Raw genomic sequence first — 22,906 nt, 5'->3', positions numbered from 1 at the left:
GAGAAAATGCTTTCCCACATTCACCATCCTGCTTTTGCCCACAATCATCTTTCCCTTTTTATTTTTAAAGTCAAAAATATCAATTTTATTACATTATACATACCCTTTCAACAACATGAACAAAATATTCTGCTGGGTGCAGATGTATTCAACAGTAGGAGTTCTTGTACCAATTTGTCTTCTGAGAATATTGTTGAAAATTTGAGCCACGTCTTTCTTGCCCTATTAGGGAAACAAAAATAGCAAAATGCCTGACTAAATACCCAATGCCTGTCCACACTCCCAGATAAATGCAAACCAAGGTACTGACTGAACACCCAATGCCTGTCCACACTCCCAGATAAACTCAAATCAAGGTACTGACTAAATACCCAATGCCCATCCATGCTCCCAGATAAACTCAAATCAAGGTACTGACTAAATACCCAATGCCCATCCATGCTCCCAGATAAACTCAAATTGAGGTACTGACTAAACACCCAATGCCCATCCATGCTCCCAGATAAACTCAAATCAAGGTACTGACTAAACACCCAATGCCCATCCACACTCCCAGATAAATTCAAATCAAGGTACTGACTAAATACCCAATGCCCCCCATGCTCCCAAACAGAACTCAAATCAAGGTACTGACTAAATACCCAATGACCATTCATGCTCCCAAATAAACTCTAATCAAGTTACTGACTAAATACCCAATGGCAGGTGAGGTGAAGTCACTCAGTCGTGTCTGACTCTTTGCGACCCCATGGACTGTAGCCTACCAGGCTCCTCCGTCCAGGGGATTCTCCAGGTAAGAATAGGAGTGGGTTGCCATTTCCTTCTCCAGGGGATCTTCCCGACCCAGGGATCGAACCCAGGTCTCCCGCAGTGGAGGCAGACGCTTTAACCTCTGAGCCACCAGGGAAGCCCATCCACATTCCCAGATAAACTCAATCAACATACTGATTAAATACCCAATGCCCATCCACCCTCCCAGATAAACTCAAATCATGGGTCTGCGTATTTATAATTATGACTGAGTATCTGACTTTAAAACATTCATAGACATTGCATTTTATTTTTTCCTTTATAATTCCAAGTTCCAGCAGTGAAACATTTTTGACATGAATAATGTGCTGACAAAGTGAAACCTAAACTGCACATAATCTCAGTGATTTCTAATTCTCAGAACGATGCTGACTCAGGTATGAAAACAAAGCCTTGCTATATGCTTACATTGTTCAGGGATCTGATTCCCATCCAAAGGGAGCAAGCAGCTTCAAATAGGATGCTCGTATTGTAAACAATACATGCAGCTTCCTTTTAACAGTGATGGAAGGAGGAGAAATTGTATTCTGCTATTATAATAAAAATGAAAGAATTCTGTAAGAAGTTGAGCTTTAATGGCATGTAGACATATCCTTCTATTTTTTTTTTGGGTGGGGGGGGGGGGCAGCACAGCTTGTGGCTTGCAGGATCTTACCTCCCTAATCAGGGATTGAACCTGGGCCCTTTGTACCTGTAGAGTCCTAACTACTGGACCACCAGGGAATTCCCCATCTCCTCCTATTATACAAGGTCTACTTGGGAAAAATTTTATATAGATTAACAGTCAAGGTACTAAGTATCACACGACTCAATAGTTCAGAGATCAGAGTTCCACCACTGTACTTTGCTCAACAAAATAGGTGGTTGTTAACTTCATATAGTGAAACTGTCTTGATCAGAAAGCTGCACAAGGAAGCAACAAATGAAGAAGTGAGTTTCAGAATGGCCACTTGTTACAAGGCTGACAAGTCTGCAGGGGAGTGAGGGAAGCATTAAAGCTTTCCAGCACCGAGATCACCCTGGGGCCTGTGCTAGGTTAGGGGTAGTAATGGCAATCTTGAAAACCAGTCTCAAGGGCACACATTTCTTTTAAATTTATGTCTCTAAAGTCCCAAATGAACATTAAGATCAGGGTCCAGGCTGGGGAATAGGATGGGCAGACAAAGGAGGAGGAACTGGATGGTCCCAATGCATCCCCACCTTTGCAGTGGAAATAAAAATTGTTGCTGGAATTTGACACTCTATGAAAAATATATGAAATCAGCTACACAAATGAAAATATCATAGTTCTGTTCTTTTTTTTTTTAGTTAAGAGCTTTTGATGTGGTCCATTTAAGAAACTTTGGGTTTGTTACATAATTGCTTCTGTTTTATGTTTTGGTTTTTTGGCTCTCAGGCATGTGAGAGATCTTAGCTCCCTAACCAGGGATTGAACCCACAGTCCCTGCACTGGAAGGCAAAGCCTTAACCACTGAACCACCAGGGAAGTTCCTCTGTTCTAAAAGATAGAAATAAATTTTGTTCTCTTTTAATTATCTACTGATAGTACATTCAAGTAACCTATGAACCACACTTTCTTCAGCCTTCTCAAAACTGAACGTGGCTGTATGTGCATGCTAAGTCACTTCAGTCGCGTCTGACTCTTTGCAACTCTATGGACTGTAGCCCACCAGGCTCGTCTGTCCTTGGGATTCTCCAGGCAAGAATACTGAAGTAGGTTGCCATGCCCTCCTCCAGGGGATCTTTCTGACGCAGGGATCAAACCCATGCCTCTTATGTCTCTTGCACTGGCAGACAGGTTTTTTACCACTACTAGTGCCACGTGAGAAGCCTAAACCTGCCTATAGATGTCTGTCATTTTCTCCCCTGTTTTTTAGGTACCTAAACAGACAAAGGTCCGTCTAGTCAAAGCTACGGTTTTTCCAGTAGTCATGTATGGATGTGAGAGTTGGACTATAAAGAAAGCTGAGCATTGAAGAACTGATGCTTTTAAACTGTGGTGTTGCAGAAGACTCTTGAGAGTCCCTTGAGCTGCAAGGAGATCCAACCAGTCCATCCTAAAGGAAATCAATTCTGAATATTCACTGGAAGGACTGACACTGAGGCTGAAACCTCAATACTTTGGCCACCTGATTTGAAGAACTGACTCATTTGAAAAGACCCTGATGCTAGGAAAGATTGAAGGTGGGAGGAGAAGGGGACGACAGAGGATGAGATGGTTGAATGGCATCACCAACTCAATGGACCTGAGTTTGAGTAAATTCCGGGAGTTGGTGATGGACAGGGAGGCCTGGTGTCCTGCAGTCCACAGGGTCACAAAGAGTTGGACATGACTGAGCAACTGAACTGAACTGGCACAGACATCTAGCCCCTCAGGATGATAAATGTTGGGGTTTAAACAAAGCACATCCATAACAGAGCATCAAAGAGGGGGACTGCTCATGACCATGCCAGAGCCCTTCATTATATGCTTCTCAGACTAGTTTACTCAAGACTGTTACCAAGGTCCATTCTTCTCACTAATAAATACACTAAATATCTATCTAGCAAGGCCTGATTTGGCTGTATAAACTTGGGCAACAATAACAAGTGCTGACCAGGGATGAGCAGGAAATATAAACGAGTGCAGCAGGCCTGCAGTAGAAAAGCAAGCTGTGTTGTCTGAGGCATACCCGAGTATGGATGCCCCATACTGATGTCCGGGCTGAGGGGCCATGCAGGGCTACAGGCCCCATGCTGCCAGATTTTTCAAGGGAAGCCAGAAATTCCAAATTGTGTATAAAATCTCCTGTTGTTTTAATGGTATCCTAATTTAAATATTTCAAAGCAGTGCCATGCAGACAAAACATATAATGTCTACTGCAATGAGTTTTCAGCAGGTTAAAGAAACAAACAAAATAACTAGATGTTCTCCAAGATCTTATCCGGGGATTCCTGGGTGGCGCTAGTGATGAAGAACCCACCTGCCAATGCAGGAGATGTTTAAGAGACCCGGATTCAATCCCTGGGAAGGGAAGATCCCTGGAGGAGGGCATGGCAACCGATTCCAGTACTCTTACCTAGAGAACCCCATGGACAGAGGAGCCTGGCATGGCACGGTCCACAGGTGAGTCCTGTGGTCCACGGTCCACAGTAGAGTCAGACACAATTGAAGGGACTTAGCATGCACACAAGATCTTATCTACCTCAAAAATTCTAACATTCTATGGTCTTCTTTAGATTACTTATTCTTTGAGAGCCAAGGACCAGTGAATTATGTAAAACAGCATCTATTTAATAAACATACCTGAATGAAAGGGTCTAACAAATACCTCAAAGACTTCATATACAATGTCGTCAAAGAAGGGGGAAAGCCACGGCCTAAGCCTGTGGCACGCTCGAGTCCCCAGCCTGGCGCCGCTGATGAGGCATGCAGCCCGGGCGTGCTTGCTGGTCAGCACCCCCGAGCCAAGAGCCCAGCCGGAGTCTTAAAACAGTTCAGAAGGCAGGGCGTAGGAAAAGGACTATGGATAGTTAGGGTTTTTGAAAAATAGAAAACCTATTTCTTACCTCAAAGTCAATGAGCTGCAGATCAGCTACCAGGGTGCTGAGGAGCCCACTGTTGTACAGTTCTTGAGCGAGCTGTGCCACTGCCTCTGTCTGCGGCTCCTTCTCGTTTGTGCCATACAGAATTTCCTTCATGGCAACCAGATTCTTGGAAACTTCTTCTGTAGCCTGATTTTGGGGGAAGAAGAGAAGAACAACTCATTTTAATAAACATAAATAAAACACCTACATTTGCTCAATACCTTCTCTATATATTACATACCCACAGAAGGGACACAAAGATGGGCAGGCCCCGTCCCTGCCCTCGGCAGTAAAACACTGCACATGTGGGGACTGACATGTGTGCTCAACAGGGAAGGCCAGCAGCTTCACAACCTGTACACCCCAACACTGAAAACAGGCTGTTAGAGTAGAAAGAGAACAGGAAGAATGGGTTCAGTTCTGCTCAAATAGGAGGGAAACCACATGGAAGAGGCAGCTGAGCTGCCCCTGAGAATGGAGACACTCTGACAAGCAAGGACTGGCTGGGGAGAAGCAGACTGAGGGGGAGGAATGGCATGAACTGGGGGTGAGGGACAGGCAGAGAACAGTTGTGGAGGGAGCGGTTGAAGAGACGAAGCCAAAAGAGGCTCTGAATGCAAAGCTAAAATGTCAGCAATATATTACAAGTCGCTAAAAAGCTTCTACTTTGGCCAAGATCAAAACAAGGGTCAGATTTACTTATCCCCATGAAAAAGATTAAAAAATGGGAGAAAATCTATCACATACTTAATTTTAAACACTGAACTTCGGGCAGCACAGGAGAGCAATCCCCGAGAGAAGGGAAACAAATGAAGTGACCCTCATGCCTGCCCAGCTCATTGCTAGACCACAACACAGGGAGGACAAGCTCCACGTGAGGAGACAGAGCTGCGAATCTGTGGGGAGCCTTGGTCCTTTTTCAGGGCAAAGACCAGAGAGGAGAGCTCCACTGCAGAGTATTAGAGACCTGCAGAAGGCTTGCCTGCTTCTCCAGCTGAGCACTGGTAAACACACGCATGTGAGAAAGTACCCAAGGCCAGGGAACAGAGCCATGGAGCTCACGCAAGGCTCCCATCAACGTGATGGAAAAACCTCGTTCACAGGCACCAAGCAGAGCTCTCCAAGAGTTTTGTCTCTGCAGTTATAAAAAGTTAGCCCGGGACTAAACTCTGCTCTCCAACTAAACTTAAAAGCCAGCCTGCAAAGAATCAAAACTGGAAAATACAACCAATAATGGGGAGAAAAAACAGTCAATAGTAACAGCTCTGCAAAGTGACCCAGATGGCAGAAATTAAACAAGGACATTAAAAGTTACTACAACTCCAGACAGTATGTTCAGGAAAAAAAATGAGCATGTTAAGTAAAGATACAGAAGGCATTAGGAAAAAAAAAGACCAAAATCAAACACTTAAAAGCTACAATTTCTGAAATAAGAATTACACTAGATGGGATTAATAGCAGATTAGACACTGAGGAAGAAATGGTTAGTAAATACGAAGACAGAGCAATAAAAGCTATCCCAAATGAAACACAGAGGGAGGAAAAACGCACATCAGTGAGCTACAGGATGACTACAGGCAATCTAACACTGGGTTGGCCAAAAGTCTGTTCAGAATTTTTCTGTAAGAAGTTACAGGATCATCCAAATGAACTTTTTGGCCTACCCAACACATGTGTAGCTATGGTCCCCAGGGGAGGGGGGAGGACAGACAAAACATGTGAACACACAATGGCTGAAAAAGTTTCCCAATTTGATGAAAACTATAATCCCATGGAGCCAAGAAGTTAAAAAAAAAAAAAATTCTAAGCACAAGAAACAGAGAAAACAGTCAAACTGCTTACATTCAGTGAAGAAAAAAAAATCTTAAAAGCAACTAGAGGGGGAAAAACATTATGGACAAAGAAATCAAAAACTGGCAGTAGACTTGACAAAAATGATGCAAGTCAAAAGACAGCGGAGGAGCGTCATCAAAGGTACCAAACTGTCATGCAGAATTCTATACCTAGTAAAAATATTACCCAAAAATGATGGTGAAATGAGGTTTTGAGACATAGAAAAGCTGACAGGTTTTGTCACCAGCAGTCCTGCATTATAGGAAGTGTTGGAGACTCAAGATGAGAATCTGTGTATACAGCAAAGAATGAAGAGCACCGGAAATAGAGACGTGGATAGATTTAAAGATCTTTCCATTGTTAAAAAAAAGTCTTTAAAAGATAACTTAAAAAATTATGCTTAAAATATCATTTGTTTAAAGTATAAACAATTGTATTCTGGGTTTATGACATATGTAAGGGCCTTCCCTGGTGGCCCAGGCAGCAAAGAATCTCCCTGCAATGCAGAGGACCTGGGTCCGATGCCTGGGTCAGGAAGTTCCCCTAAAAAAGGGAATAGCTACCCCAATATTCTTGCCTGGAGAATGCCATGGACAGAGGAGTCTGGTGGGCTATAGTCCACGGGGTCACAAACAGTTGGACATGACTGAGTGACTAACACAACAACACAATTGTATTCTGGGGTTATGATATACATACAGAACAAGATATGTGTTAACAGCAGCTCAAAGAGGTACATGAAGCAGTATAGTATTTCCTGAAGACAAACCACAAGTTAAAAAAGCACACACTTAAGTCCTAAAAAAGACACCCAAAAAAACACACACAGTGAAGAAAACCAAAACTGTCATAGCTAATTAAGCCAACAAAGTAGAATATTCAAGTTATGTGGAAAAACATAAAGGCTATAAAAAAGCTAAATAAACAAATATTTATGACCAGAAATATATTTTAGGGAGATTACTTAGTACAGATTCAGAGGGCACCAGCACTTCATGGTACCTAAAGAATCATCTGTGTCCATGATACTCCCTTTTACAACTTTCTAATCTTACCCAATGATCACACTGCTTCACCTTAAGTATTTCCAGTGTCTAGAAATGCAGTAATAGTAGACTTTAGAAACAGAAAACTGTTAGAAAATTTTATAGTTGAGACAAACACTGCCTCACTATAGTGTCTGCTGGTCTTGGGTCTGCAAGGCAGATATAGTAGTACCTGAATGTCTCTTCCACATGAAGACTACTCACTGAGAACAGCTTGCCTGTCTCTCCTAAATAGAGAATCTCCAGAAAAACCTCTTCTCAACTTAACTATCCTTCTCAGAAAGGTAGGACTAATGCTCCAACTCTATCCTGATGGAATGATGGAGAAGACACCAGACCACCACTTCCCTGCAAATGTAAAGTAGCTCAGGGCTCCTTTAAGGAGTTTTGCAATTATTCATTCAAAGCTGGTTCTTTGAATAACACTGCAATGATAGCTTTAACTCTTCTCACTATTTAATTTCATTAACAGCCCATCAGTCAAACAATACTGTGTTCCAGACTGTGAAGGACATCCAAAATGTCAGCTATTGTTCTCATATTTGTACCACCTGAAAATCTGATAGGTAGGCGTGCCTCCCAAGGCCTTATCATTAACCAAAATGCTGAAATGGAAGTAACTGAATGGAGACTCACAGTAGGCCTTTGAATTATCACGCTCCTTTCAGTAATGATCTACTAGTCATCTCTGGGCTTCCCTTGTGGCTCAGCTGGTAAAAGAATCTGCCTGCAATGCAGGAGACCTGGGTTCGATCCCTGGGTTGGGAAGATCCTCTGGAGAAGGAAATGGCAACCCACTCCAGTATTCTGGCCTGGAGAATCCCATGGACTGTGTAGTCCAAGGGGTCACAAAGAGTGGGACACGACTGAGCGACTTTGACTTCACTTCAGTCATCTCTGGGCATGGCTGCTCAGCCACTAAACATATATATTTATTTCCAAATCATATTCAAAAGGCTTTTTATTAAATACTTTGATATAATAAGAAGATACTTTTCCTCCACATTTCCTGAATATAAGGAAATAAAGTTAATTTGGCACTATCTCTTTACTTAACTCTGTGCTGATTTTTACTGACTACTCTACTGCTTTCTTTTCTAAATGCTGTATCGTCCTAATAATCCCATTATGAATCCTTATTCAGTATCAACATTAACCAGATCTTTACATTTTCCAGTCTGCTGTTACTACCCTATCCTGCTAATAATGTCTTAGATTTCTGACACCAGTTTGTTGTTATCCTATACATAAATTTTAAGTAACTAGAACATACTTTTCCTGGGCCAGGAGATAAAAATCATTTCTCAACAGTAAATGTTCTCTTATAATTTAATTACATGTGTTGCCTTTTCAATTCCACTTCCTTAATCTTTATTCTTAAGATGATTCTCTTTGACAGGGAATAATCTGACATTTAGTAGATTTTTCGAGTGTATTATCTGCTGAATTTATTGACTGACTCTAAGGAGGACTTCCCTCGTGGCTCAGACAATAAAGCGTCTGCCTGCAATGCGGGAGACCCAGGTTTGATCCCTGGGTAGGGAAGATCCTCTGGAGAAGGAAATGGCAGCCCACTCCAGCACTCTTGCCTGGAAAATCCCACGGACAGAGGAGCCTGGTAGGCTACAGTCCATGGGGTCGCAAAGAGTCGGACATGACTGAGCAAAGAAACAAGGAGTACAGCTTAGCCTTCTCTGCTTCTCTGACTAGATCAAAGCTTTGAGGCTCTTAATAACCTTCGTATGTCTCAGTTTATATTTTGCTTTGAAACCATGATATGATTTTAAATCTGAATTCAGACTGTACTCTCTGCTTTCTGATAGCAAAAATGAAGTATTCACTAAGGTGGGGGAAGGGGGAGTGAACAGTTAAAGGTATGGGGTTTCTTTTTGAGGTGATGAAATTTCTAAAATTGACTGTGGTTGTTTGCAGTTACATATTACCTGTGATAAACTAAGAACTACTGAACTGTATACTTTAGATGGGTGAACTGTGTGATATGCAAGTTCTATCTGAACAAAGCTGTTTTTAAAAAACACAAGAGAAAGGCAAGGTAACAGATGCTTCTATGATGAAACTCCCTTGGATTCACACATAAAGTCTGCTTCTTCCCTTTCAGCAGACGACACCATCACCTAATCACGAGAGGGAGGAAAACACCATCCAATTCTCTCCTCTGCTAACCATTATACTCATCTACCTATACTAACCTTCCTGGCTTCTGAATTCCACTCACCTCCTCCCTTCTCGGGATCTCATCCATCCTGTCTGTTATCGGCTCATATAGTCAACTCCCCTCTTACTTGATTCTCCCAAACTCAACTTTAAATATGATCTAGATTCCGATTAACAAAATTAAAGGCGCTCTCCTTTGACCCCATAAGCCCCACCCACCAGCTACTGCCCACCCATAATTAAATATCTCAAAACGTCTCCTTTTGTCTGTTATAGTCCGCATCTCTTCCTCTCTGTCCTATTCACTCTTCAGTCCAAGCCCGCATGGCTTCTGCAGCTAGTACTTCACAGCTTTAGACAGCCACCAAGGACCTGCCTGCCATTAAACACAATTTTTAGTCTTCATTACATGTGAGCTCTTGGCAGCGTTGGAAGCTGTTGATTACACCCTTCTTTTAAAACTGCTTCTCCCTGTACTCTGTGACTTACCAACACCCTCTTTTTTTGTCTTCCTGTCTCCCAGATTGCTCTTTCTATCTCCTTTCTGGCTCATCCTTCTTGAGTGGGTCATTTAAATACTGGGACTATCTCCAAGCAAAGTACAAGGCCCCCTTCTTCTCATTCTATCATCTCTGCGAAAGTGACCTCATCCACACCCACAACTTTAATTACACCTAAATGCAATGCCTCAGATTCCTATCTCTAATTTTGTTCTCTGCCTAGCATATTAAGCAGTTTACTCAGTGTCTACTACTCAAAGTGTCTCTACCTGGATGTCTCAAAAGTGCCTCAGATCTAACTCATCTAGAGCAGAACTCGCAGTCTTGCCCCAAAGCCTGGTGTTCTTCCCTTGTTCCCTATTTCAGGGAAGGAGATCCCACTAATGATGTTCTTATAGCATGTGAGAAATTTAAGACTCATCCTCGACTTTTCCCTCTTCAGCACCCTGCCTCAACATCGCATTTATCACAGAATCTCTAAAATCCATCCATTTAGACCCCACATCACCACCCAAGTTGGAGTCCCCATAACTCCTGTCTGGACTACTAAGCAGCCTACCAACTTGAATTCCCTACAGTCTGTTCACATCACAACCAGGATGATCTTTTCACAACACAAACTGATGACAATTTCTCACTAAATCTTACAATACTTCGTCTTAAAATGCTTAAATCTCTGTGCTTAAAACACTTCAATTACCTATCGCTCTTAGGGTGCAGAAAATCCCCTTTTGACGTGGCCCATAAAACCCTGCATGGTGGGCGTGTCCTCTCTGACCTGACCCTGCGCTGCAATTCCTCCCCACTATCCACACACCAAAGCACTGGTCACACTGGGCCCCTTTTGGGCCCCTGTGCACATGGCTTCCTGAGCCCACAATGTTCTCTGTGCCCACATGGCGGCCCCCCCACAGGCCAACTCCCACTCCCTTCACGGCTTGGCTCTGGTCAGCGCCTCAGAGAAGTCTTTCTGAGGCAACTCTGTCCTCCTGCCTCTTCTTCAGAGTCTCTCACAGCTGCAAGCAACCCTGCTCTCCCCTGTGATTTCCAGCTCAGGTCCGCTTCCTCCTGCCCCATCAGAAGCCCCATGCTTGCAGAGGCTCCATACACACCTGACTGAACATGAGCGCACGTGACTGCTGGATATAACATGCAGACAGACACTGGATGTAGGGAAAGGTGCTGTTCTTACACCACAAAGATCAAGGAAGAGAAGTGCAGACACAGGGACCTGAAGGAAGGATGCTCTGCAGCATCTCACCAAGAAAAGTGAAGGGAACCTAGCCGGCAGTGACAGTGGTGAGCGAGGAACCCAGCTCCCTGTTTCCTCCAAGTAGTCTGGGAGAATACACACTAGGCTGAGTGCCGCCTGCCTAGGGGGAAGGTAAGAATACTCTCACTTTGCACCTGCTGTATTTCAGATATGTTTGAATGCTTTACAATTCATATTTTAATTTTTAAAGAGCAAAATAACAAAGAGAATGAGAGAAACAGATCGAAGTATTCACTATATTTGTAACAACTGCCTTATCTTATTTCTGCTTCTGTTTCTCTTTTTCATTCCTCCCCACAGGACAACCCTCCCTAAATTTTTTTTTTTTATTTTTATTTTTACTTTATTTTACTTTTACAATACTGTATTGGTTTTGCCATACATTGACATGAATCCACCACGGGTGTACATACCCCTCCCTAAATTTTTACGATTTCTAACAAATAACTAAGTATACAGCTTGACATATGTAAACAGGTCTACCAATCACACCTTGAAAAACTGCCAAATAAAAAGCTGAAGACTAGAACAGGGCCTGACACATAAAAGGCTGACTCACACTACTCCGAGTACAGACTGGCACTGGGGACAAGAGACTTCCACAGCTGAGCACTTCCGTGGCTAGTCACCGTCCACATGGGGTGATCAGCAGCATGGCAGAAAAGAAAGGCTAAGAACCATCAACTTCTAATGTTTTAGTTTTTTGGCCTCACTCCCAACCAGCAATCAAACCTGTGCCCTCAGCAGGGAAAGCATTGAGTCCTGACCACTGGACCACCAGGGAATTCCCTAAAATTCATCAACTTTACTGTTTATTAACAGGCCTGATATATGAGAATAATCAAGTTCATATCTCAATTGATGACTTCTAATTTTATGCATATTTCAACCATTTGTGTAATTTCTGTTCCCCACTACATAGATAAATTACAAGTTCATTTTTTGAAAAAAGCTTAAAAAAGAAATAAAAATGACCATATATTAAACTAAACATGATCTGAAAAGCTTATGAAGTGTTTCACCAGAAAAGGCGATGCAGCAAGAATTTACTGAATGAAGATGCCACGTACAGAATAAATAAATTTAGCTGTTCTCGTTTAGATTTCACTTGGTTCCCTTCATCAGCGCTCACATTAGGGACCCTGCCCAGTGCCCGCTATCTGGCCAGCCTGCATTCTGCCACATGTTCTCTGCCTCTGACCACATCCACCTTATCTGCCACCTCCCAGCTTGTCCCCTCACACCTACTAAGTAAGCTATTCACACTTACAGCTCCTCACAACTGTACCCTTGTCAAGCTGCTGAGGTCACCACGACACCTCATCTCCTGGGCTCCTTCATGGTCATGTTATACCTGTCCTGCTGCGCGTGCAAGTTTCGGGGCTGCTCGCGCTCACAGTTCCAGTTCTCTTGCTTCCCTACACAACATCGGATGTTCTTTACTGAAAACTTTCTCTGCTTTAGCCGCAGGGTAGAGAAGGTGATGGAATCTGTATACACCTGGTTCATGAAAATTCATGCTGTTCAACTACCTTCATTCAGCCAGAAACATTCCTTCAAACTGGATGGATTTCTCAACTGGCCACTCCCAGCAACAAATATTCCAAAACTGTTCCACTTTCCTCCAGAGACCTTAGCTCTCTTTCTCTGGTCCATATCTGAACAGCTAGCTTCACTTCCCCCATACTGAGACAAGATTTGAAAACATCTTTGACTCCCTCAATCCACCCTGATTTGTTTCTGCCATTCTCTGTCTCAACCCTGGAGATACACCAGAATCATTTGGGGGACTTTTAAACAAAGATGCTCACTCCCCTAAGAGACTTACTAGTAACAGAAACAGTCTTTTTACATGGAGATGCCCTTTAACCATGTGATCACCTGTGAACAGCACTGAGACTACTGACCTCGTGCGCCTCCTCAAAGGACACACTGGAAAGCGCACGACATCACTTCTGGTTTTTTCTTGCCAAAAAAGGCATCACCTACATTGACTCATGAGGAATATCAGCCAAACCCAAATTAAGTGACAGTCTACAAAATAACTGGCCAGTATTTTTCAAAAGTGCCAAGGTCATAAAAGTCAAAGGCTGAGAAACTCTTCCTGATTAAAGGAGACTAAGGAGATGTTACAGCTAAATGAAATGTGGATCCTGAATGGGATCCTGGCCCAGAAAAAAACACATCAGCAGGACAACAGTGGAAATGTGAAAAAGGTCTGTGGATTAGTTAGTAGTAGTAGTACAGCATATCAGTGTTAGCTTCCTGATTTGACCATTGTACTGCGGCTACATAAAATGTTAACATTTGGGGAAGGGTACTCTTTTGCAGTACTCATTTTATCAGTTTTAAAATTTAAACAATCTGGTTATTTTGCTTTTACTTCACAGGTTAGAGGCAGCCCTCCTACCCAGTTCTTAGTATGGATGCCAGAGAAAAGGCCCCTACACAGCAAGGCTGGCCTTGCCTCAAGGGCCCCCGTCCCGCCCCGCCACAACTCTGTCAGTCCTCTGGCCTCATGCAAGGCTGCAGGGCCAGATGGCTGCTGGGACCACTCCTTTTCTTAAGGCGTCAAATCCCCAGCAAAGGTCCTCCCAGTTCTCCTCTACTCTTGCCCTCTTGCCCTGGAGGCTCTGTCTCTGCTCGAGCGGCCTGGATGCCACACTACTCCTCTGCCCTCCAGAGCCCGTCCCAACTCCTGCCATTCTCTCCTGCTGCAGCAGTTGCCACCTTGTCTCCCCGCCACCTTGTACTGCTCTAGCCTCTCCTCCACATCTCTCATTTCCCTAACACTCAAGGGCTTCAGAAAGGGCCTGCTTACTCTCCTCCCTCCACCATGTATGAGACAGTGACTGACACACAGTCTGCCTTCCATGGTTTTGTTAACACTGAACTAACCGGCTGGGACATTTTGTCAATAAAATGTGGTGTTCTGAGACACAGATGCCATACTTATGTGGCCAGTGAGCCTCAGAGTATTATCAATATGCTTCATGGGTATAGACTACTAACAGTGGCCAACTGCTTTATAAATAACCTGGTCATGAAGAAAAACATGTGAGAGAACTGCCCTCCACCCCTACTCCCATGATAAGCCCACTCACTTGACTGGAAAATGTGGACTGTGCCTCACTCACTCGCTGCTGACTTGTCTAGGTGAGAGAGACAGAACTTTAAGTTCCTGGTTGTTTCCCTGCAGCTTCAGAGAAGTGGTTCACTCTGTGTGATTCTACTAAGCAGCCATATAGCGGGAGTTTGGGGACACCTCTGTTGAGCAGAGTCACAGAGGAAAAGGTCTAAGGCTTGGCGGAGCTTCTCAGAGGCAAGGCCTGGGTAGGGTGGGTTGGGGGCAGGCAGATTAAGCCCATGCCACGAAGCTTCATTGACTCCCACAAATAACCAGTTGGAGACAACTTTATTTCTAATCAGTATCTTAAAAAATATTTTTACATCAAACAACGTAAGGTACAGGATCTACTTAAATAGCAACCAATACTCTAAAGTTCATACCAACTATTCACCTCACTAGTGACAGTATCAGAACCATACTTCTTTACCTACCAGGGTGAAGAGACAAGTAAATACTTCAAATTTTTAAGGGTTGTGCCCATAATAACTCCCCCAACTAGAACTAAGGCTGTGAGACTTCCCTGCTGTCTGCTTTCTCGTTAAAAAATACAAAGAGGTGGAAAAAAAGCAACTAGCAAGCCTAACATTAGTGGCCAAGTTCAAGACTTCCAAAACTTCAGGGGTCATATTAAATCTCTTCCCCTGAACCCCATGTTCCCACACTACCCATCCCTGTACCATTTTACCATCATCAGTGGCAACCACTCAGATGCAAAGCTGTGATGCAAGAAACATTTTCACATCAGAGGTATTCCTCACTCTCCCACTAGGGCTTGCAGACCACGTCCCTGCAGTGCTCACAGTCCTTACCACGCACACCTCTTCTGGTCCCAACAAAGCCCAACTACTCAGAAGGCTCCAAAGTGGCCTCATGGTAGGAGGTGAAAGGTGACAAGGTGTCTACTCACAGATGGAGGTACAGGGTTTACCTGGTGGAGCACAAGACTGGGTATGCTCTCCCCTTTGCCCCAAGTTTTAACAGATAAAAGTTACTTGTTAAGCCTAACTTACTAATTCATACCACACTTAAGCACAGCAAGAGTAAAATGTTGAAGTACAGATATAGCTAATTCAGAAATTAAAAGACAAGAAGATATTCTTGACAAATAGATATCTTAGAGAAGATATACTACTTTATAATATAAGCGAATATAATAATATTAGCTTAAAATTATAAACTGCAAAGAACTGACTCATTTGAAAAGACCGTGATACTGGGAAAGACTGAAGGCAGGAGGAGAAGGGGACGACAGAGGATGAGATGGCTGGATGGCATCACTGACTCAATGAACATGGGTTCGAGTAAATTCTGGGAGTTGGTGATGGCAGTGCCTGGCGTGCTGCAGTCCATGGGGTCACAAAGAGTCAGACACGACTGAGCGACTGGACTGAATTGAAAATGGTAAAATATTTCCCCCTCCTATCAGAAACAAAGACTTCTGGAAGATACATTGGTAGTAGAAAAATAAATTGGTACAACTTTATTGGAGGGCAATTTAGTAAAATATAACAAAAAACCAAAAAGCTCTAAAAGGTGCAATCCCTCTGAGTCACCCATTATACATCTAAGGAATTTACCCTGGGGAAACAGATAATTACACAGAAATGTAAGTACAAGCAGGGTCATTTACCACAGTGAAAAGATCAGAAGTAAAAGTTATCTCTGGGAATTCCCTGGAGGCCCAGGGGTAGGATTCTGTACTTCCCTGCAGGGCACATGAGTTCTATCAGGGAACTTAGATCCCATGTAAGCTGCAAGACACAGTTAAAAAAAAAAAAAACAAACAAACCTGAATGGAACTAAATAATGATGTACCCATAAAATGGAAGATTATGGCAAGCTTTGAAAACAATTAAGTAGATCTATATTGAAATGCAAAGATTTAAAATTAACAAACCAGGACCTAAAATAACATGACCTCGGGTTGAGTAACTTACCTGCCCCAGAAAGAGAGAGACTGCGAATATGAATGAGAATCCTAGAGGCTGTCCCACTACATTAACAGTGGTCACTGCATGCAGGAGTGGACTGGGGATGAGCTTTAGTTTCCCTTTTATGCTCTGCTGAACTTCCCTAATTTTTGGAATGAACACATACTGCTGTTGCTACTGCTAAGTCGATTTAGTCGTGTCCGACTCTGTGCGACCCCATAGACGGCAGCCCACCAGGCTCCCCCGTCCCTGGGATTCTCCAGCCATAGAACACTGGAGTGGGTTGCCGCTTCCTTCTCCAAATGCATGAAAGTGAAAAGTGAGAGTGAAGTCGCTCAGTCGTCTCAGACTCTTCTCGACCCCGTGGACTGCAGTCTACCACGCTCCTCCATCCATGGGATTTTCCAGGCAAGAGTCCTGGAGTGGGCTGCCAGTGCCTTCTCCAAGTATCTTTATACTGAACTATATTATTCGACATGTCTATTTCCTCTGTGTGTGTGTTAGTCACTCAGTCGTGTCCGACTCTTTCTGACCCTGTGGACTATAGCCCGCCAGGCTCCTGTCCTTGGAATTCTCCAGGCAAGAATACTACAGTGGGTGCCATTCCCTTCTCCAGGGCATCTTCCTGACCCAGGGATCAAACCCAGGTCTCCTGCATTGCAGGTAGACTCTTTACCATCTGGGCTACCAGGGAAGCCCTTCTACTACATTATAAATTCCTTAAGAACAAAGACAAAATTTTATACATGTGCCCATCTGTCTGCCCTATATGGAAGGGCACTAAAATGTCTATGGATTCAATCCAGTTGGGAATCCTTTGCAAAAGGTGACAATGACGCGATGACAGTAATTACTTCTATTATCATCTTTTGAAAGCAAACAACAAAAGAAAAACCTGTCCTGACAATTACTGTGCGTATGAAACTCCACAGAAGGTAACAAATCAGATGAGAACTGTTATTTATAAAATCGTCTTTTTAGAAAAAATTTTGAAGTGATTAAGCAGAATTTTTCATTCTTCTGTTCACTACTGGTTTATATAATCAAGTTTATTCTAATTTACATGCAACTAATTTTTATTATTGAGAAATTCCTAAAAAAACACAGATTTTTTTTGAGGTGGAGGGGGCTCATATCATTTATTATTTTGTATTATACATTTTTGAGTTTCTTTATACCCACTCTTATGCAAAAGAACAATTTTAAACAAAAATCCTCTAAATATCTCCAGCCTATATTTATTGCCTCAAATATCAATTCATTCTCAAAAAGTGATTTATTAGATGACCTCATTTAAAAAAGGAAGTTCTTAAAGTAAATTAAGATAAAAGATGTAAGATGGAATCTAGAAGTAAACTGAGGAACATTGCTGGCACTAAATACTCAAAAATAAAACCCATTTTATTATCATATTAATTTCTAAATTAAAAAATCCTCTCTCTATTAAAGAAAATATCTGAGTATACTAAACTAAAAAATCATGGGCTAAGAAAAGCCTATTAATAACCTTCTGGTGTCAAAGATTACTCTAAACAAGTTTAGTAACCATGAGTCACTGTTAAATGGCTATGCTATGAAAAGACTGCTCCCTTCCCCCCTCTTAAATATGCCAGCAAACTTAGTCCTCTCATGAAATGAGTGAATATAGCTATTCAATCCTGTGAACACATGCATTCACAGTGATGAAGAGAACCAAGTATGAGCTGAGCAAGGCAGCTATACCTTCTTTATATAGCATGCAGTGGCAAAGAGTGTGTAAACAGTCATTATGTATACCAGATCTCTGTGGCTGTGAGCAATGAGAGAACAAATTCCATTCCAAACGACTCCCATGCTCCAGTTACCTAAAAATAAAGATGGTAAGATAAACCACTTTTTTCTAAAGGTATAAGGAAAGTAGTTTTCAAATTCTCTTTAAAAGGTATGACACAGTTCCTAAGGGAGTAATCTATTTCTATTACAGACAATTCTTAATATGGCCAACTGTGTACCATACAGAATAAGGAAAAATATCAACATGCAATTAAAAAAGAAACACTCAAATGTTGTATTTATCATTTTGTTTATAAGATCACAAGAAATGAATGAGAAAATGCCCACGGATATCAAGAACAAAGGAGATAAAGTTAAAATTTTACCACAGGTTTAGCAGAGCTAGGAGTGAATACCACCTCTGATTTTACTATAATGAATGTCCTTGGAAACAAGCTTTCTTCACGTGGATCATGAGAATAATAACTATTTTACCTTGAAATAAGATGGATACTATTTTACCTCGAAATAAGATGGGGGCCTATTTTCTATAAAGGCATTTTGCAAAGTAACGGTGTTATATCACCACACCAACACAAACCCTGAGACAGGAAACCTGCTATGTCCCGTGGAAGCTAACTTCCACTTATTTTCCCGAATATCAAGATGAAACTGGACTCCCTGTTTCATCTCCACTCACAGGTCTTAAGTCTATCTTCTGTCAGTCTGGAAGCTTCTCTAACATAAAATGAGCCCCTAAGAACATTTTACTAAGAGCACTAGGGCTCAAATTTGATTCTCTCTCTACATCTCCAATTCCTTCAACTGTTTCTCATGGCAGGACTCTGAATTTCGGTGCTAACCTGGTCACTCCCCTCTCAACACTTGAGCTTCTCTACAAACTCAGTATGGACTTGTCTACACAGAGCAGAAGATGGTCACTCTGAGGCTGCTGTTTCTCTACCATTGCGACCTAGGCTTTCAACAGTCTCTCTGGATGCTTTATTACATGGTCTATTCCTTCTTAGGAATAGAGCCATCTATGGTTCTAAGTCACCTATACCTCAGCTGCTACATGGAGAGTCCTTTTCCCTTCTAATTGAGTTACATTTAACATGCAACAAAACATACATATTTAAAGTGTCCATATTTATACAGTCCATGGAATTCTCTAGGCCAGAATACGGAGTGGGTAGCCTTTCCCTTCTCCAGGGGATCTTCCCAACCTAAGGATTGAACCCAGTCTCCCTCACTGCAGGCAGTGTCTTTGCCAGCTGAGCCACAAGGGAAGCCCTATTTAAAGTGTACAAGCTGATAACTCTGGACTTAGGCACACAGCTCTAAGACAAGTGAACATATCCATGACTACCATGATCTTGCTATAATCCCCTCATTCCACCACCCCCACTCTAACTGGCCCACCACTCATCTACCTTCTGTCACTGCGGCTATTCACAGTTCTGTAATATACACAAAACCACACATTATGTATTCTTTATAACCTGGCTTCCTTCACTTAACACGTTATTTTCAGATTCATTCATGCTGCTATATACAGCAAGAGTTTGTTCCTTTTTATTGCTGACTAGTATTCCATTCTATGGATGTGTCACAACCGGTTTATTCACACACTTGGGCTACTTCCTGGTTTGGACTCTTCCAAATAAAGTTGCTATGAACATTTATGTTGAGTCTTTGTATGGATATATGTTTCTTGCTCTCTTGGGTAAATATGTGGGAGTGAAGTGGCTAGATTTAAGTTCAGCTTTTCCAGAAACTGACAAACTGTTTCCAAAGTAGCTATATTATCTTATATTCCTACCAGCAGTTTTAATTGCTCACCATAACCACTAACATTTGATAGAGCTGGTATTTTCAATACCTGCCATCGTGATAGGTGTGTAATGGTTATCTCATCATAGCTTTACTTTGCAATTTCCTATGATGAACATCTTTGCAAGTGTTTATCTGAAATCTGTGTATCATCTTTGGTGAAGTGTATACGGAATTCTTTTTTGTTTTGTTTTCTTATAAAGTTTTGAGAGTTCCTTAAGTATTCTTGATGTAATCTTTCATCAAATATATGCTTTGCAAAGATTTTCTCAGTCTGTGGTTTGTCTTTTCATTCTTTTAACAGTGTCTTTAGAAGACTTGATGGTTCTAGTGCTGATGAATTACGATTTATTATTTTCTTCTTTTATAGAGTATGCTTCTGGTATCACATCTAAGAATTCTTTGCCTATCCCAAGGTTATAAACATTTTTCTCCTATTTCCCAGGTGCTTTAAAATTTCACGTTTTACATTCAGTTGTGTGATCCGTTTTGAATTAATTTTTGTATATGACATGAGGCATGGGTCCAACATATCTTTTGCACATGTGGCTATCAGGTTGTTTCAGCACCAATTATTAAAACTACTATCCTTGCTCCACTGAACTGCATTTTCATCTTTGGCAAAAAATTTCCATTCACATGTAGGTTTTATTTCTGGATTCTCTCTTCTGTCCCACTGATCTATTGGTGTGCCTAACAGACTTCTTTTATCAATCACTGAGACTGGAGTATCAAAATTTCCAATTTTAATTGTGGATTTAACTGTTTCACTTCATAGTTTTATGAGTTTTTGCTTTGTTTTAAAGCTGTTATTAGGTGCATAAACATTTAAGGTTGTAATATCCCTTGGATTAACTGACCCCTATTTTATCATGAAATAACTATCCCTGATACTATTTTCTCGGAACTCTATTTTTGTCTGATATTAATAAAGCTATTTCAGTCTTCTTTTGACAAGTGCTAACATGATCTATCTTTCTCCTTCCTTTCACTTGTCTTCAAAGCGCATTTCTTGTAGGCACATACAGTCAGGACTTTTCCTCTTTCTAACCGCTTTTGAAACCTGAAGTATAGCTAGTTCATAACAGTGTGCTAGTTTCAGGTGCACAGCAAAGCGATTTCAGTTGCATATGTAACATTCTTTTCCAGATTCTCTTCCATTTTAGGCTATTATGAGATACTGAATATGGTTTCCTGCGCTGTACAGCAGGTCTTTGTTGTTTATCTATTTTATATATAGTAATGTGTATGTTAATCCCAAACTCCCAATTTATCCCTGCTATACTTTCTGGAGACCACCAGTTTGTTTTCTACGTCTGTGAGTCTATTCCTATTTTGTAAATTAGTTCATTTATATCATTTTTTAAAAATTCCACATGGAAGTGGTATCATATGGTATTTGTCTTTCTCTTTCTGACATACTTCCCTTAATATGATAATCTCTAAATTTATTCGTTAGGACTTTCATATCCAACCTGACAAGCACTGCCTTTTAACTGGAGTATTCAGACATTTATACTAAATGTGATTATTAATACAGCACATTTGAGTCTAGTATCTTGGTATTTGTTTTCCATTTGTTCTACCTACTCTATACTGCTGTTCTTTCCTCTTTTTCTGCCTTCTTTTGGTTTAATCAAATACTTTCAGTGATTATATTTTATTTTCTCCTTTGGTATCCCATCTGCTTTTTCAGACCCTGATACAGAGTGATACTTGTATCTGTGCTGCACTTTATCAGTTACAATCATATCCTTCCTCCTGCCCCCCTTCTCCAGCTAATTAACCCTTCTTTGGTGCCTGATTTAGTTACCTACAGAGTCTTCTATTCTTCTCCAATTTCTGTCATTCACAAGCTCTGTTAATTAAGCCCTTCTTCAGTGATAATAAATGTTATCAAAAGTTTCGAGTTGGGGACAGTATCCTGCAACAGGTCACCAAAAACCTGCCTAGGTGCTTGGTTATCCATTAATTAGATCCACTGGGTATAATTATTCATCCAATCATGAAAAGTGTCCATTGAGCATACTGAACTACACAGGAAGATAATTAATAAACACAAAACAATATGGACGATACTAGGACTAACAGGGTAGACCTCTTGAGAAGGGTCATTTATCTCACTGTTTGTGTGGGTGGTAGTACTGTAAGGAATGTGATACTTGGCCACCATCATAAAATTCAGAAGATACCAGCTTGGGATACTCTTATTGGTCATAAACTCAATATACAAATTATTTCAGCATCCTCAGTAATACATGTTTTATCCTATCCAGTAGACACTAAAGAGTTTAGAAGAGATACAAGCTGACAGTGTTTCATGTTAACTCTGAATTCCATTTTCAATAAATAAAAAAGTAATTATGGAGCTGTCTTTGGAAGGCTTATGTTCTAACAGAGGGAAGAACTAATTATAAAAAATCATTAAGTATATTAAAGATGTTAAGTGATACACAGAAAACAGCAAGATCGGGTAAACAGGAATGCTGGGGTCTAGTCAAGGCTATGGTTTTTCCAGTGGTCAAGTGTGGATGTGAGAGTTGGACTGTGAAGAAAGCTGTGCGCCGAAGAATTGATGCTTTTGAACTGTGGCGTTGGAGAAGACTCTTGAAGAGTCCCTTGGACTGCAAGAAGATCCAACCAGTCCATCCTAAAGGAGATCAGCCCTGGATGTTCTTTGTAAGGAATGATGTTATAGCTGAAACTCCAGGACTTTGGCCACCTCAAGTGAAGAGTTGACTCATTGGAAAAGCCTCTGATGCTGGGAGGGATTGGACGACAGAGGATGAGATGGCTGGATGGCATCACCGACTTGATGGACTTGAGTTTGAGTGAACTCCAGGAGTTGGTGATGGACAGGGAGGCCTGGCATGCTGCGATTCATGGGGTCGCGAAGAGTAGGACATGACTGAGTGACTCAACTGAACTGAGGCTGCACTTTATAAATAGAGGGTTGGGCGAAAGCAATATTTGAGCAAAGCCTTGAAGGCAACAAGGGGGCAAAACAAGCAGAGAGTTGGGGGAAGAACATTCCAGGCAAAGGGAACAGCCCAATG

General features: G+C 41.7%; 1 protein-coding gene across 2 annotated transcripts in view; it reads right to left on the bottom strand.

Annotated features, from left to right (window-relative positions):
* Positions 1–22,906, bottom strand: part of CAB39 (calcium binding protein 39) — a 94,979-nt gene that overhangs the window by 25,061 nt on the left and 47,012 nt on the right. For both annotated transcript variants that reach the window (XM_027965309.2, XM_060411352.1), the window contains exons 3-4: positions 4,360–4,524; positions 104–222 (exon numbers count right to left, since the gene is read on the bottom strand). In XM_027965309.2, coding sequence (XP_027821110.1) covers positions 104–222; positions 4,360–4,524 — 284 coding nt within the window. The remainder of the gene's footprint in view (positions 1–103; positions 223–4,359; positions 4,525–22,906) is intronic.

The sequence above is a fragment of the Ovis aries genome, chromosome 2 (genome assembly GCF_016772045.2).
Source record: "Ovis aries strain OAR_USU_Benz2616 breed Rambouillet chromosome 2, ARS-UI_Ramb_v3.0, whole genome shotgun sequence".
Classification (NCBI taxonomy): domain Eukaryota; kingdom Metazoa; phylum Chordata; class Mammalia; order Artiodactyla; family Bovidae; genus Ovis; species Ovis aries.
This window is presented reverse-complemented; position numbering and strand designations above follow the sequence as displayed.